Genomic DNA, 19,763 nt, shown 5'->3' on the forward strand with positions numbered 1-19,763 from the left:
TGCAGAGGGGCGGCTGCCCCCACGGCAACAGGGGCCAGGGAGGCAGGGATGCATTGCTGTGGCAGCGGGGGGATCTCGTGCAGCATCCTCTGCCGCAGGATGGGGGGCACAACTGCCAGCCCCCTTGCAGGCACTGCGGTAGCGGCACCTCAAGATGCCGCCCCAAAAATTTGCCAGCATGGGCACGTCCCGCGGAGATCTTGTGGGGTCTGAACGTGAGCAGGGTGGTGTGTGTGTACAGCAATAAAGGCCCCAGGCCGGGCAGTGGGAGCTGTGATGGCCACAGCCGACACCTGCCGACTGCAGGCAAGGGAGGACGAAAAGGCTGTGTGTTCATTTGTGCACCTGATAGCACTTTGTCTGCTTTCATGGTTCATACCGTGACAGTGTGCTAAGAGACCTCTGCTTTAGTAACCAAGGGAGTTTCAGGGAAATATAGGCATGTACAGGAGCTTTAAGCAGGAGAACTCAAAGGTTTGCGTAAAACCGAAACCACTTCTCCATCCAGTCTGAGGCCAGCTTTCCGTTGCTGATAGTCTCAGCTCAGGCCACGAGATCTGCGCATCACTTCGAAAAGAAAAATGATGTTGTAAACATCCTACATGCCCTCAGCATGAAAAGAAAAAATAAACCTTTCTGAAAACCTTACTGGGTGGGTCACCTTGAGCTGAAAAAAGGCACCAGTCTGCGAGTTTCAGCGTAAACATCACAGAACTGAAGGGACTGGTACATCTGGGCTTTGTTTCCTGCTCACAGGCGAGGTGTCAGATTTAGGTCACCCTGCTTGGTGTTTCAGATGCAGCTCCCATGAGCACCTTTCAATACAACTCTAACACGCTTTGACATGGCACGATACAACACGCAGAGAGCGTGAAATACTGCAGGAAGCGAAGGGAGCAGGCATTTACAAGCTGTTGTGCAGAACTGCTGCGTTTTAAGGCTTGCTCACCCGGGTGACCGCAGCTCCTGCAGCAGCTCTCCCGATGTCTCAGCGGTGACAGGATCCCGGGTCCCCCCTGCACTTAGAGCAAGACTTTTGCCACCAGTGTGAATAAAACCCCAAAGCACTGAGTTCAGGGAAGGGGGGAGCACAGACACACACACATATATAATTTCATCCACTTGGCAGATTCGGGTGTACAAAGTTCTCCCAGGCCCCTGGGAGTGAGTGGGTCGCCTTCCCCTCCTGGCTCATTATAGGGTTACCGCAGCCCCAGCAGGGAGCACCAAGCTGGCCCTGAGCCCATTAGAGGGGTGTACGGTTACACCAAGGCCCCGAGCCCAGCATAGGCTACATCCACTTAAAAGGAGGAAAAAGAACTCAGGTGTTTCATCACCCTGGCCCCTCTACCACCACCACCACCACCGCCACTCTTGTTTCAATGACCAGGAGAAAGACAGGAGACATCTCAGTGGGGCTGCCAAGCCCTGATGCAAACCCCTTTGTTGGTTTGTGTCCGTGAGCAGCGGGACAACCACAGCACAGCACCCTCCCCCAGCATCACAGCACACATGGAAACCCACAGCCACCTGCACGGAAAAAGCCAACCCAGGCTGTCTTTGCAACTTATTTATTTATGAAGTGTGAGGTAATGAAGAAAGTGCTAAATCCGACCACAGTGTTAACTCTAACGGTTCTCAGCAGGTCAGCGGGACCCGGCGGGGCCATCCCTGCCAGCACCCCAGGGTGCCCCCCCCCCATCAGGCAGAGCCCAAAGTGCCACCGGGAATTTTAAGCAGCTGCTGGCCGGGGGTGCTCACAAGGATGGGGGGAATGAAGAAAAACCCCTGTTATTGCAAGAGGGTGGGTTGGAGAGCTGCAAGGTGGGAACCAGCCTCTGCCAGAACTGGGCTCAAGGGTCCAGCAGGAATCAGCCCCTTCCTGATCTCCCTAAAGTGCAGCAGGACAGAGCCTTCCCCAACAGCAGGGGCCCCCTACACCTCCAAAATTTTTTTTTTTTTTAAATATATATAAAAAGCAAACTCTTTACCAATACTTCTCAAAAAGTGGTACAAAAATACAGTATAAAAACACAGCCTCCAGTATAAGACTTGCAGTTACAGCAGCAGGTTCTAGAACACACAATCCAAGACAAGCTACTGCACAAAGTGGTAGGAAAGTGAGGTACGGTCCAGCCGAGCTACAGGGCTGCCACGAGCAAGGGCATCATCACTGGGACGCTGCTCAGAGTGGGTCACACATCCCGCTGGGATCCATCTGAACACAATGGGACCCACCAAAGTGGATTGTGGTGTTTTGGGACATTTAGGCAGGGTGGGTGCCCAGGGCATCTCCCAGCAGGGCTGTCAGTGGCCAATAGCCAGGGGCTGCCAGCGAGGTGAAAGAGTAGAGCCCCCAAATCAGAGAAGTCACTTGAGAAAGCTTCACTGGGACACATCCCCCAGCACCACGCAGGCAGGGGGTGCCCCACCTCTGCCAGCAGCACCGCAGCCGCCCCACGTGCAGCAGCCACCACACGCTCCTGCCCCCCAGGAGCGAGAGTTCGATCGATAGCTAACCAAAAATCAAAAGTGTGCAAATTGAGAGGGACACGGGGTTGGTGTGAGGGCCAGGTTAGGGACAGACTCGTGCTAATGCCCCTTGAGGTGAGCAATCTGTCTGAGCAGCTGGCTCTGCTGCAGCCGCAGCTGCCGCTTCTCAGCTGCCATCCTCCTCTCGGCACTGATGAGCGACTGCAAGTACTCAGAGGACTTGCTCAGGATCACCACTTTGGGTGTCTTGGGGCAGCTGGCCAGCCCGGGCACCTGGTCCCGCAGTGCCAGGAAGCGCGAGCGCAGGTCATTGCGCCGCTTGCGCTCCAGGTAGTTGTGGTTTTTCCTCTTGGCCACGTCCTCACTGTCAGAGCCAGGGCTGGTACCAGCTTTTGGCAAGCCAGGCTCTGACAGCATGCCTGCAGGGGCTGGCTCCGTGGTGCTGAGCGGCTCCTCCTCATCCTGCCGGGGCAGCTCCGGCTGGGGACAGGCATCTGGCGGCGAGCGGGCGGCATAGTTGTGTTGCTGCTGGTGGATGGAGATGTGGAAGCGTTTCATGCAGGGGTCCAAGGGGTCGGCACGCAGCGTGATGGTGACCGGCTGCCTCAGGCTGAGCGACTGCCTCTTCTCCACCGTCACCACATCGATCTCCTCACCTTCTGCTCAGAAGGGACACGGCAAAGAGAAGTCCCTGTGAGTTGGGAGCCCCTCGTGGGCTCCCTACAGCCCCGGACACCCACCCCACTGTTGTCCCACCAACATTTGGTGATGCTCTGCAAGACCACCCCACGACCTCCAGCAGGGATTGCACAACTTAAAACGCTCTTGCACTGCCACCACACCGGCAGATTTCCCTGCACATCCACGCACCCAGACCCCTGAACCCCGGCTGGGGCCTTACTTCTGCACCAGGAGCAAGGTGCAGAAAGACGCAACAGGTGAGAAGTTCCCACACCCACCCGCGGGAGGGGACAGCGAGATGCTGGTGGCCGGGCTCTAACTCCGCGGAGCAGCCCACTCCGAGGCCCTCCCATCCCGTCGGGGTTGCGGACGGGGCCGCAGGGCAGAGCCACCCTTTGTTCCCCCGGCTCCAGCGACCCCCCCCCCCCGGTGCCCTCCCAAGCCGTGAGCCCACTCACAGCCAGGGCCAACCCCCCGAGGAGGCCAAGGGGGCCCTTGGGGGGCATCGGCGAGACCCGAAGACCCCCCACCCACCCTACCAGCCCCCCAGCTCTCCCCGCGCGGCCCCGCCACGTGCGCGGCCCCGCCGCCCATTAATAAAAGTCGGGCCGCGGGGCCCCGCCCCTGAGAGGCTCCCATTGGCTGCCCGGCGGTGCCAGCCCCACCCCGCTGGCCACCCATTGGCCCCCGCGCCCGCCCGTCGGCGGGCATTGTTCGCATGCTGTTGCTTTTTGTTCGGCGCCCACGTGGCGAGGCCGGGCCGGGACCCCCGGCCCCGGGACCCCCGCGCCCCCGGCTCCTGCCCCCGCTGGGCCGGGCTAAGCCTCTTAGTGCCGACCCGCGGAGCCTGTAATGCCATTAGCGCCCGCCCCGCGCGGGGCGCCGCCGCCGGCAGATTTCTTAACGGGGTCACGGCACGGCGGGGCCGCGCTTCCCGACGACTAACGGGGTGGGGGGCGGAGCAGGAGCGGTGCGCGGCCCCCCTGGTCGCGGGGATGCGTAGGAAGATCGGCGTTGGGGGGCCCGCACAGCTCCGGGGGTGCTGCAGCCGTCGGGGGTGTCCCGCCCGCCTCGCATCCGCCCGGGTCTGCTCGCCTTTTCGCCCGGAGAGGGGCTGCGGGGGCCCCCACCAGCAGCAGAGCCCCCTGCAGGGCCGGGTAAAACTTCCCCGGGCGACCCGCGAACTCGCCCCTTGCCTACCCGCCCGGTGAGCCGGGACGGCGATCAGCGGCCGGGAGGAACCGCCTGCGGGAGGCACGGAGCCGCCGAGCGGGAGCCCCCGGGCAGGGGATCCGCCAGAAGGCCCCTCGTCGGCGGAGCCGTGCCCGGGGCTCGCCCGGAGCCCCCCGAAGGTGCTGCCCCGCGGGAGGCCACGCGTGGGTGCCGGCGGAGCGCTGCGCCCCGCTCCTTACCGGAGTCGCTCTGGCCCTCGGATCCCGATGATGCCGGGACCTTGCTCTCGGCCAGCGGGCAGAGGAAGACGGCGGCGGGATCCACACACTCGCTCACCGAGCTGCTGAAGCCCAAGTCCTGGCCGAAGGAGGGCTTGTGGGGGGCCACCCTCTGCGGGCCCGGAGCCAGTTTTTCCGTCATGGCCTTCTCCAGGCGCTCCCGGGCCGAGAAGCCGCTCCACATGCAGTCCCGTAGAATGAAAGCGCTCAGGTTGCCGAAGATCGGTGCGGGGCCGAGCAGGTACTCAGGCTCCTCGGCGGCCGGGCCGGACCGGGCCGGGCCGCCCGGCCGTTCCTCCGAGCTCCCGCCTCCGCCTTTGTCGCTGGGGGCACCCAGGGGCGAGCGGGGCGGCGTGGGGACGAGCTCGAACTTCTTCCAGATGTCCTCGCTGGGCGCCGTGGAGCGGTGGAAATCCTCCCCGGCGTCGTGGTCGTAGAAGTAGTGCGGGGACGAGTCCCGCTCCATCTCGGCATGAGGGGGCGGAACGGGGCACCCCCGGCCGCGCTCAGGCCGGGGGCGGCCCCCCACACCCAGCTCGCCCGGCGCTGCGGGTGGCGGCGGAGGGGCCGGCAGCAGCCACCGAGCCGGGACGGTGGGGCATTGTTCCCCCCCTTCTCTTATAGCCTGTCTGCGGCCGGCGGCCCCGCCCCGCGCCCAATCTCCGCTCCTAGATTTGCATAAGGGGCGTGCCCCCCTTCCCACCCCACCGGCCGTGCCTCAGTTTCCCCGGGCGCGGAGCGCAGCGGAGCCCCCGGTGCGGCGGGGCCGGGCGCAGCTCGTTGGGGTGTCAGATTCTTGCCCTCGATGCAAATTAGCACGTTTCCAACCAAACCGCGGCGCGGGGCGTGAGAACGGAGTGGTGCTGGCCTGAGGAGAACAAGAGCAACACCACGAGCTGCGGGGCTCCTGCGCCCCGTGAACCCCCCCCCGGGGGTCTGAGCTGCACCGGGCAGCACCGAGCGGGCTGCGGGGCGCTGGGGGGGCCGAGGCTGTCCCGCTGAGTGCAGCACCCCTCCCGGCCTCGGGAGAGGTAGGGGTTTGGGGACCCCATCGCAAGCGCTGTGGGGCTGGGATCCCTGCAGGGAACGCCGGGGCTGAGGGCACCTGGGTGCAGCCCTGCCACCAAACCGGAGCTGGGGACAAGCCGTGGGAGGCTTCGCCCACTGCTGGACAGCCCGGGGTGCCCCTTCCTGCCCACCTCGTATCTATGCAGGCTGAGCTGGGAGCTTCACCACCAGCTCCCACAGAAAGAGGCCAAAATAAAAAGGGGAGGGACACGGGAATGCCAGAAAACCATCACTGGGAGCCGCGGAGATTGGCTCTCCACTTGCACCTGAGGGATGTGGTGCGGGCACAGAGGCTTGGCTGGGCACCGACACCATCTGCCTCCTGGGGACGTCCCCGCCGGCAGCAGGGGGGCACAGAACTGCCCCCAGCAGGCTGGGAGTCAGGGTCTGCATGGGGTGCAGCAGGGACTTCCCCACATAGTTCCCCTACTTTGTGCCTCTCCACCACCAAAGTCCTTCCAGAAAGGGCAACGAGCACCATGAAATGACTCCAGCATCGTCACGCGGGTGTCATTGCACAGCCCGGGATGAGCAGCTCCCCCCCAGCAGCATGCACTACCCCACTGCCCCATGTCCCCACAGCGTTCCAGCCCCGCTGGACCCAACCCCACAGTCCAGGCAGGGGACGGCTGGCAGTACCCTGCTCAGCACCCTCCCTTTGGGTGCTCTGCACCCAGGGGTGTCAGGGCCGCAGGACTGGACCCGGCCAGCAGCGCTAAGAGCAGGGGGGCTGCGGCCGCATCCCTGGCTGCATCCGTGGCCCCACACAGAGCCATCATCCTCGTCCAGGACCAGCACGGACCAGTGAGGCCAGCCCAAGTGCGGCTCCGCGTTGTCCTGCACAGCCCAGCGCAGCCCGGAACGGACCGGCACAGCCCAGCGCTGCCCAGAATAGACCAGAATGGTCCAGCACAGGTCGGCATCAGCCAGTACAGCCCAGGCCAACCCCACACGGACCTCCCCATCCCTCCCCATCCCACCCCGTCCCCGTCCCGTCCCTCCCGTCCCCTCAGCAGCCGCCAGCGGCGGGCGCCGGGCGCCACCTGCCGGGCTCGGGGCTCGGCTCCAGCCTCCAGCGCCCAGAACCCAGCAGGGGGGTGCTGAACCTGGCAGGAGGGGGCTGGCAGAGGGAAAGACCCCACATCCTGTGCTATGGGGTCCCCATGATGGCCAGCACCCGCCATGCCCTCCCACCCATGCAGAGCAGCCCTGAGCATCCCGATCCCACCCGCAGGACCCGCACAGCCCTGGGGAGCCAGGGCCAGTGCTGTCAGCCAGGCTCCTCCTGCTCCTGTGCTGCCCCCAGCCCCTCGCTCTCCCCAGAGAGCGCAGGTGAAGCCCCCTCTTTCTCTCCTAAATAAATCTACTTCAGCAGGCGCTGAGCTGCTGGGGGCTGTGGAGGCTCCTTCTGCCCCCGTGCCACTGGGGCGAGCTGGGGATGGGAGATCGGGGCTGGGGACACAGCCAGCACTGCCCAGAGGCACCAGCAAGGCTCCTCCATCCTACAGCTCATGGCCATGTCTCCTTCCCCCTCCTGTCTCCTTCCCCCTCCCCAGTGGCCTCAGGACCTCTCCATGTTTTTCCAGGGCGCGGCAGGAGCTCGCTCCAGCTTCAAGGAGCTCCGGATGCTTTGAGGGTGCGGAAGCACTGCTGGAGAGGGGCTGGAGGGGCAACAAAGCCCTTTGGGCCCAGCCTCACCAGGTACTTGGTAAACACGACCCGAGAGCCTCTCATGGTGCCAGCCCTGTGCCAGCTGTGCAAACAGGGGTGGGCGGGCAGGCGGGTGTCCCGGGGCACCCAGCAGGGCTGGGAGCTGCCACAGGCTGTGCAGACTTCTCGCTGTGCTGCCCTGGTCGCAGGAGTTAGCATGGCTCTGCAGGAGCTGCTGTAGCCCAGCCAGCAGCTGGCATGGCTCCAGTGTGTGACATGAGGCAGTTCCCAGGTCTTCAGTGCCCTTTGGATCCCCACTGACAGCAGGGCTGGACTTTGAAGCTTTTGCCACAAGCATTTCCCTGTGGGGCACCCCAATGGGCACCCTGAGCTCTGCCTCCGGGCAGCCCCATTCTGAAGCACCCTTTGAGCCACCCTGCCATCCCCATGGGGCTCCCAGGTCCCCAGGGACAGCAAGGCTGTGATCCCCCCTGCCGTTGTGCACCCCCCAGCCCCCTTCTGTCCTCCCAGAGTTGCGACACGCTCCCTGGGTCCTGCAGGAGAGGTTTGGGCAGCACAGAATGAGAGCTGCATGCTGCCGTGCAACGCATCCCCTTTGTCCCTGTGGCTGTGGGGGCTGGACGGGCCCTTGCGAAACACCTGCCTGAGGCCCCACAGGGTGCAGGAGCACCACAAAACACAGCCCGTGAAACACGGCCCAGCTTCATGGGGCCAGTGCTCAGAGCCCCAGGGAGCTGGGCCTGGGAGCACAGCAACGTGCTCTGAATCCTTCAGGCAGCAAGGTCCAGCGAGCACGGAGGGAAACACATCCTCAGCTCCGGCCCTGTACCTCTTCACTCCCCCCCCCCCCCCCGCCCGGACATATTGTGCCTGCGGCACACCCTGCCCCACACCGAGAGGTGCCCTGAGCTTGGAGGGGTGTCCTGCAGCTTGGCTGGGCTGTGCCCGAGCAGGGGAGCGGTGCCGCTGCCAACAGCAGCCTGTGCCCCCCGAGTGGCTCCACGCTTGCTGCCATCAGTCCCCAGCCACCCTCCCTGTCCCCCATCCCATCCCATCCTTGTCTGGTTTCGGGTGCACTCACACTTGCTCAGCCTGGCTCTGAGCTGTGCCAGACCCGTGACACACGCAGGCAGGGTAGCAGGCGTGGCAGCAGAGCCATCACCTGGCAGAGCAGTCCCTGTCCCTGTCCCCATCCCATCCCCATCCCCATCCCTGTCCCTGCTGCAGTCACATTCCTCAGGGCTGACCTTTTTTTGTTGTATCTTCCTGAGCATCTGCCTGGGAGAAAGGCTCAGCATTCCCCCTCCCAGATATTGTGCAGGAGAAAATCCTCCTAATCCCAAGAAATCCTGGTCTTTCTGCCTCTCCTGCTTCAGACGTGAGGCAGGGCTGCGCCTACCTGGCAATCTGGCACAAAAGTGCCGCTCATTGTTCTCCCAAAGCCTGCGGCTGCCCAGGAGGCAACTCCAGCACTTTGCTCAAGGACAGGAATGCTGAAAGCGTTTGGAGTGCTTGGTCCCTCCAGGCACCCCATGAGTGCCCTGTGCTTCCCCAAAAGGTACTGTGGTGAGGGAAACTGAGGCAGGGAGCAGGGTGCTGCGGATCCTGGCTGTTCATCCACCCACAGTAGATCCCTGCTTACACATGGCCGGGGAGTGGAGCATCTCAGGGTACCCGACCCTGGGCTTTGGGGCAGGGACACCCACCTTGATGCCCCCAGCAGCTGCAGTGGCGCTGCCCAGGGGTGCAGGCACGTGTCCAGGGCTCCCTACCCCACACAGCACCCAGCTGCCCACAGCAGCAGCTCCGAGCCCAGCCCCAGACATTGATCAGGCGATGGTGTCAGGTGCCACACTGGGTGTTGCACTGGGTGTTGCACTGGGTGCCATGCTGGGTGTCATGCTGGGTGTTATGCTGGGTGCCGTGCTGGGTGTCGCACTGGGTGCCGTGCTGGGTGCCGTGCTGGGTGTCATGCTGGGTGTCATGCTGGGTGTTATGCTGGGTGCCGTGCTGGGTGCCACACCGGGTGTCATGCTGGGTGTTATGCTGGGTGCCGTGCTGGGTGCCACACCGGGTGTCATGCTGGGTGTTATGCTGGGTGCCGTGCTGGGTGTTGCACTGGGTGCAGCACAGGGTGCCTGCCACACTGGGTGCCACGCCAGGTGTCACGCTGGCTCTGCTGTGTGGCCCCATCCCATGGTGTGGCTTGGCATGATCTTTGGACCCGGATGGCCTGAGCAGAGCAGGGCTGGCAGCTGCCACAGAGGTGACATGGCGCCAGAGCTTTAGTTTTGTTGGAAGGGGCCACTAAAGGCCAAGTCCAAGCCTCTGCCTTCCCCTACATTGGGCAGCCCAAAGCTGCTGTCCCACTGGCCTGCGGGTGCCGTGGTGCAGGAGCAGCCCCAGCCCCAGCCCCCCAACAGCCGTGGGGCCCCTTCTGGTGCCTGCTGCTGGTACCTCTGTGTCTTCCATCACCAGGACTGCTTTTGGAGCCCTAGATATCTAAAAGTGTTTTGAACAATCCACAAAGCCAAGTTCCTCACAGCCAGGCGATTCCAGGAACTGGAATTTTAAGAGAATTAACTTTGGGCTTCATAGAAAAATTGGGGTCCAGGATCACACTCGCTGGTTTGGGGGAAGGGCACTGGGCATTTAAGTGAGTGCACACATCTGCACGGGGGCTTCGTCCTGGTGCTTCCAAAGCGCCCTGATAAGGGCATTTCCCCTTTCGTTTTTCCCTGGTTTCCTTACAAAACGCCGAATTTTGAGCAATTCGAGCTGGAAAGGGCTTCTGAGGGCCGCGTCGTGCAACCCCTGCAGGGGAAGGAGACAGAGGGGGGGACACGGGCTGAGCCGGGGGGGGGGGAGCAGGAGGGGGCCGGGGGCTGGAGGAGGCAGCAGGAGGCAGCAGGACGAGGAGGCAGCAGCGGGAGGAGGCAGGAGGAGGAGGCAGCAAGCAGGAGGCAGGCCCGGGGGCGGTGGCGCGGGCGGGGCGGGGCGGTCCCGGTACAAGCCGGCCGGGCCGCGGGGCCGGGCCCCATTCATCGCGCTCGGCATGGCCGGGGGCGGCGGCGCGGAGCGGGCCGGGGTCGCGGTGGCCGTCGCGGGGCTCCTGCCGCCTGCCCGCTGTCAGCCCCGCCGCAGGGTGAGCTCCTTCCCCCCGGCCCCCTTCCCGGGGCCGCCCCGCTCCGACCGGGGGTGGCGGCCCCCTTCCCCTCCCCTCCCTCCCGAGCCGTTCCCTTCCCTTCCCCGCTGACGCCCCGCCGCGTTGCAGGAGGGCCGGGAGCGGCTGTCGGTGTGCAGCAAGCTGTGCTACGCCGTCGGCGGGGCCCCCTACCAGACCACGGGCTGCGCGCTCGGCTTCTTCCTGCAGATCTACCTCCTGGATGTGGCGCAGGTACGGGGGGGTGGCGGGGGGGCGGGGGCTGCTGCGGGCTGGGGGCGAGCTGTCCCGGTCCCGGTCCTGGTCCCGGTCCCGGCAGCCCTCGGCCGCCCCGTGCCTCAGTTTCCCCGGGCCGGGACCGGGACACGGCCCCCGGGGCGCTGCGGGAGCGGCGGGGGAGCCCCCAGGAGCGACCCCGGGAGCCCCCGGTGCCGGCCACCGGGACCAGCCGTGGGGCTGTGGGAACGGGGAGGGCCCATGCTGGTGCCCCTGGCCCCGCTGGGAGAGGGATGGAGGCCCTGGGACCTGACCCCACTCCCAAACGGCCACTGAGCCCTGAGGGCGGGCAGCCATGGGGGTCTTGGAGCTCAGCAGGGGCAGCCCGGGGGCTCTGCCCTCACACAGGAACTTGTCCCTGCAGCTGGATCCCTTCTATGCCTCCATCATCCTGTTTGTGGGGCGAGCCTGGGACGCCATCACGGACCCCTTGGTGGGCTTCTTCATCAGCAAAACCCCATGGACCCGCTTCGGCCGCCTCATGCCCTGGTAAGAGCTGCCTGCAGCACCCGCTGCCCCTGTCCAACACCACGAGGTCCACACCACGGGGCAGCCCGTGCCCGCAGCCCCCTCACCCCACTGGGGTGCCAAGTGCCCCACAGAGCCCAAGGTGCTGCCAGCAGCAGGGGGTTGCTGTGCGCTGTTACTCCCCCCGGCCCCGCATGAGCTGTACTGGGCTTTCCTCTGCTCCGCTACACCTGGATCTGCTTCAGCCCCCTAGAGCTGCCCCGGTGCCACACTTGGGCGCTGGGCTTGGCTCACGTGGCAGCCACCAACCCCTGCCCAGTAGCAGGGACATGTTGCCAGCAGAGCAGGTGGCATTGTGGCCGTGGGGAGGAGGGACAGGGGTGTGTGTGCCGACATGGGGTGGTGGGGCACCAGCTGATGGTCACGAGGACGTGACTCCAGCAGGAACAGAAGCGGTCCAGCCCCGGTGTCTGCACGTGGGTTCTCCCATCGCCACTGGGAGTGGGGTGCAGGGCAAACGGGGTTAAGGGGGGTCGAAGCGGCTGGGGGTGTTCACAAAGTCCCGAAGGGACTGTGCATGGGACGAGGCAGAATGTCCCTGAACACCTGCCCCCTGTGGGACAGGGAGTGTTGCGATCCCTGGGAGCAGGAAAAGTGCTGCAGGGCACTCATGCCCGAGTGCGGACCTGGCCTGTCCCACGCCGAAATAATGCCGGCAGGATTGCTGAGATAGAGTGCAGCGAAGGGGCTGGGCACAGGGGGTGCAATTAGAGCCGTTTCCCCCGCAGATTATACCCTCTGTTTCCAGGGCTCCCAGGAATAGCTCCGGGCAGCGGTGCCGGCTGTTGTTCGAGGCAGGCTGCATGCATGGCCCGAAATAGCTTCCCTCCAGCCGCACGGGTGGCGGGGTCTGGGGCCGGAGATTAGCGCGAGGCTGGGTGCGCTGGCAGGGCGTGCAGGATAGCCGCACTCGGCTGCGGCTCTATGCTCCCTAATCTCAAGGAGGGGGTGGGGACAGAGCTGCCGCATTCCTCCAAACGGCTCTTGCCTCGTTAAAATTAGCCAGAGCCTTCCTTCGCCAGGTGCCGGGCCCCTTGGCAGTGCAAGGGCGAGGAGCGTGCAGGTGGTGGTCATGGCTTGGGGCGAGCAGCTGAGGCTGACCTGGATGGGGCTGAGCTCCCCCAAGTCTGGGGTCTCCCAGCTGTGTGGGGAGGGTGCCGCCCCGGCTGCAGCCCTGCCTCAGTTTCCCTGTGTGTGAGGCCAGGAGCTGCGGGACATGGCTGTGTGGTGGCCTCCAAGGCTGCTGCCCGTCCCAAACCCTGGGTGTGACCCGGTGCGGGTTTGCTGCCCGACGTCCTACTGGGCTGTGAAGCGCCTGCCCGGTGAGGCTGAGCTCCAGCCGGGTGCTGGTGGCTCTGGCTCAAGGCACGAGGCTGCTCAAGATGGAGAGCAAGCCTTGATCGCCTCCCAGCCCTCCAGCTTTCTTCAGAAGCTCTTTTACATCACGTTTCCTTCCGGCAGCTCATCTGCTGGCTGTGCCCTCCCCTGTCCCACTCCCGGAGCCTTTTCCTGCTCCCCGACCCCCCTGGGTTTCCTGGTGACCAAACTTTCCCCTGACGTGGAGGTGACCTCAGAGTTCCCGGTCAGCTCTGACCCCCCCCTTCTCCTCGTTTGCAAACGGTTAAGCGCCAGGAAGGGGCGTGCGAGCGGCACAAAGGAACACGCCATCGTGCCGCGGCCAATGAGCGGGCGAACGCGCCGGGGCTGCCTCCTCCGAGCCGCTTAACCGCCGTGCCTGGCCAGGGGTAACTCGCAGTCACTCGCCCTCGCACCCGCCGGGGCTGAGCACCCTCATCCTGGCACTGGGGGCGCGCCAGGTGGTCCTGTGGGGGATTGCACACTCGTGCGCGCGCTGGCACTGTGGCAGGCGTGACGTGGTTCCCGCGTGCGAGGCTGCGGTGACTCATTCAGAGCTTCCCCAGCTCCACGGCTGCGTGGCAGTGAGCACAGGAGAACAGGAGAGGAGTGGCCGGGACTGCTTCACCCCTGTCCTCCCCCCCCCCCCGGGGTGACGTGCGTGTGAAAAAATGTGCATGTGTTGGGTCCTGTTGGGTCCTGTGCAGTGCGTCTGCCTTCTCGCCATCCGTGGAGATTCGGTTTCCGCCCCCCTCTGCAGCTTTAAATTTAAACTTTGCGTCCTGTGCATCAGCAGGGTGGAAAGATCTCCCTGTACCCATGCTGCAGAGCAGCCAAGGGAGAGCCCTGACCTTGCGCAGCCCTGTCCTGCATCTGGTTCTGCTGGCTTAATTCTTGGACACAGCCTCCATTCAGCAGTTTGTGGGGCACAGAGTGCTTGCAAATCCATGAGCAAAACCAGCCTCCTAAACCAATCTGGACGCAGCCTCAAGGCTTGGCTTCAGTTCCTCAGGAGGAGGAATTCCTCCCACCCCACTGCCAGGGAATCCGTCTGCTTTCCCTGAGCCTTTCCTGTGTGGGCTGCAGAGGGCCGAGAGCTTCGGGATGCTCCAGGCGGCTTCTTGCTGCCACCCCGGCTGGCTGCCCCGCCAGGGCTGCCAAGAGCCCGGTGCTTGAGCAATCCCCTCCGAGCCCCTGTTGCACTTTGCGCCCCATGACCCTGTGCACGCAGGGCTGGAGGAAGGAGGGGAGGCAGCCTGCTGCTGCTGGCTGGGCTTGCCCCATCCCTGCCAGGGGAATGGGGTGACACAGGGATGAGGGCTCAGAGCTGAGCTGGTGAGGGGCTGGCAGCTGCACGGTGTCTGGCTGCTCCCCAGCCCTGCCAGCAGCAGGGAGACGATTCTGTCCCGCTGAGCATGCAGCAGTGCTGCCTGCGGGGAGGGCCGGGGCCAGGCTGAAAGCCGAGGGCAGGAGCACGTTGATCCCCTCCAACTAAGGCAGGGATGGCTGCCCTGGCAGAAATAGCTCTTCTCTGGAAGTCTGAGTCAGCCCTTTCCCCTCCCAGCCCCTGAGACCAGGGATGCTGCCTGCAGCTGGACTGCATCACTCGCTTGGCACCTCCCTCCTACCATGGGTTAGGGTGGGGGGGCTGCCTGGGACAGCTCAGGGACCCCCAAAATCAGGTGCCTGAACCCCACTGTCAGAGCAGCAGCACAGGGAGCTGGGCCAGTGGGTTGGCTGCAAGCTCGTGGGGCTGACGCTGTGTCCTCCCCAAGGATCATCTTTTCCACACCGTTTGCTGTCATCTCCTACTTCCTCATCTGGTTCGTGCCGGACATCTCCAGGGGCCAGGTGATGTGGTACCTCGTCTTCTACTGCCTCTTCCAGACCCTCGTGACGGTGAGTCGGGCTCTGAGTCTGCTGGAGCAGATGGGGCACGCAGCAGACACCCCCTGCACCTCACTGAGCTGTATGGTGCCCCCCAGTCCTTCCCTAAGCCAGTTCTCCCTGTGCCGCTGCAGTGCTTCCACGTGCCCTACTCAGCGCTGACCATGTTCATCAGCAGGGAGCAGAGTGAGCGGGATTCGGCCACCGCGTACCGTAAGCATTTCCTTCCCTTCCTCACCGTGTCTGGGGGGCAGCTGCTGGGAGCTGTCCTCGTCCAGGAACTGGCAGGGCACACCTGAGACCACCCTGAGGTCTCTGGGGGACCACCATCATCCAGGGCTGGTCCAGTCCTCCCTGCTCCCCTGTCCCAGCTCCTCCCACAGCGGTGGGGGTCCCGCTCACAGCCAAGTGCCCAGAGCAGGGGACGGCAGCCCCGAGCCCCTGAGACTTTCCTGCTGCTCTGCCCTGTAGCAGAGGGGGAGCTGTGGCCAGGCCCTGGCACGCTTCACTTCCCTGCCTTGGTTTCCCAGCAGCTGCTCTCCCTCCCTGCACACACAGGGCCCCTCCGTCGGGTTCAGATGGAGCTGCAGGAGTGCTGCGCTGGCTCAGCCCTGCTGGCAAGAGGCAGCCGGGGGGGCTCAGAGCCCTGCGCTCAGTCCCACTGCCTCTCCACAGGCATGACGGTGGAAGTGCTGGGCACCGTGCTAGGCACCGCCATCCAGGGCCAGATAGTGGGCAAGGTGGTTACCCCCTGCATCCAGAGCCCCCTCTTCATCAGTGAGAGCAACACCTCGGCCTCCATGGGGGACGTGAACATGACGCACTACACCGGGTCGCTGACTGACATGGTGAGCCCAGGGGACTCGCTGGGCCGTGCCGTGCTCCCGGGCAGCACCAGCTGCCAGGACAAGCCCTCCCTCACCGCTCCCCTTCTTGTGCAGAGGAACGCCTACATGGTCGCTGCGGGGGTCATCGGGGGGCTCTACATCCTCTGCGCCGTCATCCTGTCAGTGGGCGTGCGGGAGAAGAGAGGTGAGGCTGGAGGGGTGCAGAGGTGCACGGGGCTCCTGGAGGAGGGCTGCTGCACTAACCCAGCAGGAGAAGCAAAGCCTGGAGCCTCTCATCCAGGGTCCCTCAGCCCCGGGAGGGGGGGGGGGGATAGGCAGTGCTGAGGTCTGGGCAGGGGACCTGGGAAGGCTCTGCAGAGTGGCGGCACTGCGAGCAGGAGCACAGAGCATCCCCAGTGTGTTCCAGCGCGGCCCCAAGTACTTAGCTCTCTGCTGGCAGATAAATGTTATCTTGCACAGCTTCAGCTGGCCAAGGTCGCTGGTGCCAACTGGGGCATCGCTGAGTGAGGTGGTGTCCAAAGTCCAGAACATTGTCCTGCAATGCCTCCGCTCTGCGCCCGGTGCTGATTGTCCTGGGCAAATCAGCTGGGCTGCCCATGCTCCCCTGGGGCCGAGGGACCCTGGGTGAGGGCGGGGGGTCCTCTCCCATGTTGCAGGGAACTCAGGCCACGTGGGGTGCTCTGCAGCAGGCTTGGGGTGCTGCACCCCAGGGTGCCGTGCCCATGGGTCTAACAATGGGTTTGCTCTGTTCCCCAGAGTCCTCCGAGCTGCAGTCAGACGAGCCCGTCTCCTTCTTCCATGGGCTGAAGTTGGTGATGAACCATGGTGCCTACATCAAGCTCATCACCGGCTTCCTCTTCACCTCGCTGGCCTTCATGGTGAGCGCTGCAGGGCTGCAGGGGCCAGTGGGAGCCCAGTGGGACGGGGGCTGGCAAGCGGTGATGCGGGGGGAGAACGGCCACTGGGCTCTGCTCGGGGCTGCTGGAGGCTCCCCCTGACCACTGTGCGCCTCCTTTGCAGCTGCTGGAGGGCAACTTTGCCCTCTTCTGCACCTACACCCTGGGCTTCCGCAACGAGTTCCAGAACATTCTCTTGGCCATCATGGTGCGTATGGTCCCTCCTGAGCCCTCTGGCTGGAGCGGTGTCGGGATGCGTGCTGTGGCATCCTGCATCTCCCTGGGGGCTGGCATGGAGAGGGAGGCTGGGGGCTTCGTGGACAGCAACCAAAGGTCCCCTGGGAGCAGGGGAGGGAGAAGGAGCTGCCAAGTGTCCTGCGAAGGCCGGTCTGGCTGGCAGGAACAGCACTGCCTTTGTTCCCACATAAAGGCAGCCAGAGATGGGGAGAACAGGAACCGTGGGGGCCTTTTGTCCGAATCTGGCCACTTATCTCCCTTCCCCCCCTGAGAATAAGAGCTCAGTGCTGGCTGCCAGGACGGGCACAGCAGCTCCTCAGGAGCCCTTTCCACCCTCCCAGCCCCATGGTGTGGAGAGGTGCGAGGTGCCAGAGCCCTGCAGGACCTGGCTCCTGGCCACGCCATGCGCGCAGCGGTGGCCAGATCAGGCCCCTTCCCATGCCCGGAATCAGCCGAGCCCTTGCCTGTCCCTGTGGGCCGGTGGTGGCCTTGCGCCCGTGCAAATCCCTGGCTCTCCTATGCCTGAGTGGGGCAGGCAAGGGATGGGGTTGAGCACAGAGCAGGTGGCGAGGGATGGGGTGAGCACGGAGCAGGCAGCACAGCCGCATGCCAACACCTGGAAACCCGAGTTGCTGGGTGAGGGTGGGCCCAGGAGCTGTGCCCCTGAGGGTAGCCAGGCCAGCAGCTGACCCCATGGCCTCTCTTCCTGTAGCTCTCGGCCACCTTGACCATCCCCTTCTGGCAGTGGTTCCTCACCCGCTTCGGGAAGAAGACTGCTGTCTACGTGGGCATCTCAGTGAGTGGGCACCCTCCAGCATGGCTGTGGCCTCTCCCTGCGGGCGAGCAGTGCTGTGTCCCTCTGGGGGGGGGGATCAGAGCTGGGCAGAGGCTGCGGCCACCCCGTCCCACTGCATGCCCCTTGTCCTGCCTCTCACTGTCACGGATGGGGCTGAGGCCAGTGGAGGTGGCTGGGGGCTCCAGGGGGATGACAGCACTGCTGCTCCCCGGCCGTGCTGTGGAGGCCAACCTGGGTTCTGTCCCTCCTGCAGTCTGCCATCCCCTTCCTCATTGTGGTGGTTGTCCTGGACAGTAACCTTGTCGTCACCTACATTGTTGCCGTGGCAGCTGGGATCAGCGTGGCAGCCACCTTCCTCCTGCCCTGGTGAGTGCGGATCCTGGTGCCACTCTGTGACAGGAGCGGGGCAGGGTGCTCCCCAATCCTTGGGGGGATTTGGGGATGGTTTCAGGCCCAGAGGGGGAATCTTGGAGGGAAGTGCTCCCAGTGGGGACAGGAGGTGCACTGTGCTCACCACCCCGCGCTCTGCGCAGGTCCATGCTCCCAGATGTCATAGACGACTTCAAGCTGCAGCACCCCGACTCCCGCGGCCACGAAGCCATCTTCTTCTCCTTCTATGTCTTCTTCACCAAGTTCACCTCGGGGGTCTCCCTGGGCATCTCCACGCTCAGCCTAGAGTGAGTTCTTGTGCCAAAGGGCAGGGAGGCCAGTCTCGCGCCCCCACCCAGGGGTCCCCGCTCCCCGAGGGAGGGGTGTGTGTGTTTCAGGGGTGTTTAAATCCCATGGAGCTCCCTGCAGGGAGCAGGCTGCCTCCTGCAAACCCTGCCTTCTGCCTGAAGGCCCCTTTGTGCACAGCTTCGCAGGGTACCAGACCCGGGGCTGCTCCCAGCCCAACGAGGTGAACTTCACCCTGAAGATGCTGGTGTCAGCTGTGCCCGTGGGTCTGATCCTGCTGGGCCTGCTCCTCTTCAAGCTGTACCCCATCGACGAGGAGAAGCGGAGGGAAAACAAGAAAGCCCTGCAGGACCTGAGGTGAGCGGCAGCTTTGGGACCCGGCCTGCACGGGGCGTGCAGGGGCAGGATCAGGCCCAGACCGGTTGGGAATCCTCCGGGAACCGTGGGCGGCAGGGTGAGGAGGGCTGCCTCTTCCAATCCTGGCCTCCAAATAGGTGGCGTGAAGGGCTTGGATCAGCAGGGCACCCGCCCTGCTTGCTAAAGGACTGCACGGGACTGTGACCGTGAGGCAGCGGCAGGCCTTGCTTCATGCCCCCTTCCCCACACTTTCTCCCCAGGGAGGAGAGCAACAGCAGCTCCGAGTCGGACAACACAGAGCTGGCCAGCATCGTGTGACGGGGCTGGGCTGGAGCCGCACGGGGCACCCGCACCCCCGCCAGCTCTGCACCCGTCTGGGCCCGGACCCGCAGAGCGCTGGTAGTGTACATTACACAGTGACCCCGGGGGGCTCCCCTGCCTCCACGGGACGGTGCTGGTCCCGTGGGGCACGGAGCAGGCCTGCGGCCGGGGGATGGTTGGTGTACATTACACTATCAATGTGACCGCGCCGAGGACGTGGGCTCACCTCTGCTGTCTGTACATATGACACTAATTTAGAAAACTGTTCTTTTTTTTTTTATGGAGCTTAATTAACTTAATGATGTAAATATTAAAATGTTTCTTATTTGTATATATCTGTGCAGAAACTGAACTCGAGGGGCTGTTAATAATGATTTACATAAAAGGGGGGGGAGGCCGCAGGCCTGCTGCAGGGAATTGTTTGGCTGCTTTCCCAGGGCTGTCAGCCCAACCTGGGTCCCTGTGCAGGGCGGGGGCCAGCCACCCGAGCCCAAGGCCCACAGACACCGTGACTGGGGCCGTGACTGGGGCCGGTGGCTTTACCCGGCAGCCCCTTACCCCCCTGTGGCTCCTTGTGTGGTGCCTGGCTGCAGTGGCCCAACAAAGGCCCTATTATTCTCCCCCTTTCGAGAGAGAAGGGGGGCGGAGGGAGGAAGGACATGGAAGTGCTGGCTGCAGGATTGGGAACCTGGGGCTGGAAGTAGCTGGGGAGTGGGGAGCAGGGCCTGTAGGTGACACCCAACGCTTCCTGCCCAGGCACTGATCTTTGTGGGTATTTATACCTTGCTCTCACATTTCCCCTCTCCCAAGTAGAAATCCCAGCCCTACCCTCCCCTCAGCAGGGCTCTGCGCTCCTCCAGCAGCAGGGGCAGGGAAGGGCACAGCAGGGCTGGGCAAGGGCGACTCTGCCCTGTCCTCACAGTCCCATGCTGGGCGCTGGGTGCTGTTGCCTTTAAGCGTGTGTCACCAACAGGGAATGAGTGGGGTCAGTGCCCAGGTCCCTCTGCAGGGCCCTGGGGCTTGTGGCTTGTGTTTCCTTCCACTTCTAGGTACTGGAAT

The 19,763-nt window shown here is 64.2% G+C and overlaps 3 protein-coding genes across 3 annotated transcripts in view; 1 reads left to right on the top strand and 2 right to left on the bottom strand.

Annotated features, from left to right (window-relative positions):
* Nucleotides 1-19,763, bottom strand: part of HMGCL (3-hydroxy-3-methylglutaryl-CoA lyase) — a 350,359-nt gene that overhangs the window by 211,589 nt on the left and 119,007 nt on the right. The window lies entirely within an intron of this gene.
* MYCL (MYCL proto-oncogene, bHLH transcription factor) lies at nucleotides 2,424-5,215 on the bottom strand. Its single transcript, XM_035345807.1, has 2 exons — nucleotides 4,587-5,215; nucleotides 2,424-3,152 (listed from the first exon to the last, which is right to left on the bottom strand). The coding sequence occupies exons 1-2, from the start codon at nucleotides 5,089-5,091 to the stop codon at nucleotides 2,593-2,595; spliced, it is 1,065 nt and encodes a 354-aa protein (XP_035201698.1). The 5' UTR covers nucleotides 5,092-5,215; the 3' UTR covers nucleotides 2,424-2,592.
* MFSD2A (major facilitator superfamily domain containing 2A) lies at nucleotides 10,371-19,035 on the top strand. Its single transcript, XM_035345800.1, has 14 exons — nucleotides 10,371-10,509; nucleotides 10,639-10,761; nucleotides 11,168-11,292; nucleotides 14,463-14,586; nucleotides 14,709-14,787; nucleotides 15,250-15,422; nucleotides 15,516-15,606; nucleotides 16,179-16,300; nucleotides 16,443-16,526; nucleotides 17,268-17,351; nucleotides 17,605-17,717; nucleotides 17,885-18,028; nucleotides 18,207-18,383; nucleotides 18,644-19,035. Exons 1-14 carry the CDS (start codon nucleotides 10,420-10,422, stop codon nucleotides 18,699-18,701), a joined length of 1,587 nt encoding a protein of 528 aa, XP_035201691.1. The 5' UTR covers nucleotides 10,371-10,419; the 3' UTR covers nucleotides 18,702-19,035.

Source organism: Oxyura jamaicensis, chromosome 23, assembly GCF_011077185.1.
Source record: "Oxyura jamaicensis isolate SHBP4307 breed ruddy duck chromosome 23, BPBGC_Ojam_1.0, whole genome shotgun sequence".
NCBI lineage: Eukaryota > Metazoa > Chordata > Aves > Anseriformes > Anatidae > Oxyura > Oxyura jamaicensis.